Below are 2701 nucleotides of genomic sequence, written 5' to 3'. Positions count from 1 at the left end.
TTTAGGTCCAATGTTTACCTGCTGAAGGATTTGTTGTTTTTCTCATTTCTGCTGCACTGTATAGCCAGAAAAATGACAGACCATTTACCTGATTCTATAACTCCCATGTCACATGTACACTTACAGCTTCTTCCTGGCTGAACACATTTAGAAAACTTTTGGTTTAACAGTACAGGTAGTCTCTGAGTTAAGGACATCCGACATACGGACGACTCCTAGATACGAACGGGGCTTCCCTGCTGGTTTGTGTGCAGGACAGAGGCTTAATTTGGCTTAAAAAAAGTTGTTTCTTTTTTGTATAATAAAGCACAGCTTGCTCCAGAAGTTAATGAATGTCTAGGCTCCATAAGGTTTTTCTTTTGCTTTGTTTGTGATTAACTCACAGTGAAGATTTTTACAGTAACTGACACCACACTGTCTAATAATATGTTGAGACAAACATCTGTCCTAATTGCATTTATTAAAATAATGTACATGTTATTTATTAACGTAATGTACAAATAATGTACATGTTCTGATTTACATGCAAATTCAACTTAAGAGCAAACCTACAGTCCCTACCTCGTATGTAACCCGGTGACTACCTGTATAAAGAAATGTTTTTAGGCTGTATTTATTTGTTTATCTGATAGTTAATTTAAACTGTAATGTGTTATGATAAAAACTGCACAAAAATTAAACGGGCACCATTGCTCTTTATTCTCCTGTATTGTATTATTAACATGGCAATCTAATTCTGTAATGTAAGAACAAGCAATATTTCACAATCTCTAGCCAGAGGGCCCAGACTGGTTGCCATCAAGCACTGCACTAGTACAAACTTTATAATGAATGGAGATCATGTCTCTCAGATAATAATATCTTTCTGTATTCCAGGAGCAGAACACCGCTCTCCATCTGGCTGCTAAGAACGGTCACACGGAGGTCTTGCAAAAAATTGTAGAAACTGGAGTGGAGCTTGATGAGAAAAATCTTGTAAGTAAAACAGCTTGCTTGGAGCCACTTGTTCAATCTGTTTATTGCAGTGCTAAATATAATTTCACCCATAAGCAAGCAACATTAACTATGGAGTAAAGCAGCAGAAAGCCCCTGAGACTGAATATGTTATATAGGCATCTGCCTAGAGCTGCTCAGTTCCATAAGGTTAGCCTAAGCCAAAAGACAAACTCACAGCATGGCATATGTTGGCAACATTAATGTCTTCCCTATCCTGCTGTGTTCCTCTGTAGTGTTTGTTGGTTCATGGACATTGCAAGTTTTCTGATGAGCAGATCTTTTAATTTATTTATGTAGCCAAAATGTTGCCCTGGTGTTGGCTGGCATAGTTCAGCATTTGAGCACTGAAAGTATTAGGACAAGTACGACATTGTGCATTCTTTTATTAAGATGTCCAAACAAATTTGTTGTAAATTGTTTGATAGTTGAGGATAGGTACATGTGTAAATGGTATGTGATATATATTGCACACCAAGAAGAGTTTTTTTGACTATTGGTAGACATTTGGCCTATACTGAATAAATAATATAACCTTTATTAAACAAAGAATAAAACCACTTAAACACAGATTGTCGGTAACTTATAGAGAACCTCTAATAATGGGTATTTAACATAGGTGACCAGTCTCTTATTAAACCCAGTCACACCCATGAAGTTGCATTATTGGCAATTTGGGAGAAGAAATTGATGCATAATAGACTTCTTTTTGTTATTGAAGGTAACTGTTACTGCAGAAAAGGGGTAGTAATAAAGAAATAGGTGGATAATTGTTTTTGTATTTATTAAACCATTGGCACACCCCCAATTCCCCCTATCTGTTTACATGCTCCTTAGCAGCACCATTTACTTCTATTTCTATGGTTACACTGGTGTCTTTGTATATATTTGCGCAGAAATGAGCATACCTCTTTTCAGATCAGGCAACCAAAATCTAAATTCTTGATTCGTTCAAAGAGGAAGCTTGTATGCAAGACAATAAGGCCTGATTTATTATTAAGCTTTTAAAGACTGGCGAAGATAGACTTATCATAGGAAAACCTAGGGGATCTAGGGGAAGCCTATTGTATGGCAGGGGGCTGAAAAGTTATTTTATACAATACTGTTGACCACCAGTTGATAGCGCTGTGTCCTAATGTATAGTGTGTAACAAACTCTAATAATGTCTCAGACATGAAGAGTTTGTTATGCACTTTACTTGAGGAAACAGCCTCATTTATAGGTGTGGCCTGACTATAAACCTTTTCAAATGAATTAGTTTTCTAATGAAACTTTGAATTAAAAAATCTTGATTTATACTTCAGTAAATAAGGTAGTTAACAGGAACACTAAGATGTAGGATGCTGATCAAGAGATGAGTTCAGCAACTTTATAGAACATTTCTGTTCTGATTTTCTGCAAAAATCTTTTGCTAATAGCTGGCAAATGTTTTCAGTCCTGGACCACATCAATTCTAATATTATCCAGGTTTTCCCATGATAGTTTATCTACTCCAGTTCTGGAGATTTTTAATCAATCAATAATGCTCTATTTTGTAGATTGAACAAAAAACTTCACCTATGGCCAAATTTTACTCCTGCTATTTATTTTTAAAATACAGTGTCGGTGTACGTAGCTAACAGTAGGTCCCTGTACAGAACTGAATTGGGAGGGCGTACTAGTGCTACAGCTTTGGCTTGGCTATGGGGTCCAGGGCCACGTTGCACTT

At 36.5% G+C, this 2701-nt stretch overlaps 1 protein-coding gene across 3 annotated transcripts in view; it reads left to right on the top strand.

Annotated features, from left to right (window-relative positions):
* The window catches only part of ANKDD1A (ankyrin repeat and death domain containing 1A), a 45034-nt gene that overhangs the window by 24214 nt on the left and 18119 nt on the right, over positions 1–2701 (top strand). For all 3 annotated transcript variants that reach the window (XM_072402643.1, XM_072402645.1, XM_072402644.1), the window contains one exon: positions 877–975. In XM_072402643.1, the coding sequence (XP_072258744.1) occupies positions 877–975 (99 nt within the window). The remainder of the gene's footprint in view (positions 1–876; positions 976–2701) is intronic.

This window comes from Pyxicephalus adspersus, chromosome 2, assembly GCF_032062135.1.
Source record: "Pyxicephalus adspersus chromosome 2, UCB_Pads_2.0, whole genome shotgun sequence".
In the NCBI taxonomy this organism is placed as follows: domain Eukaryota; kingdom Metazoa; phylum Chordata; class Amphibia; order Anura; family Pyxicephalidae; genus Pyxicephalus; species Pyxicephalus adspersus.
The sequence above is the reverse complement of the archived record's forward strand: the minus strand, read 5'-3'. Positions and strand labels throughout refer to the sequence as shown.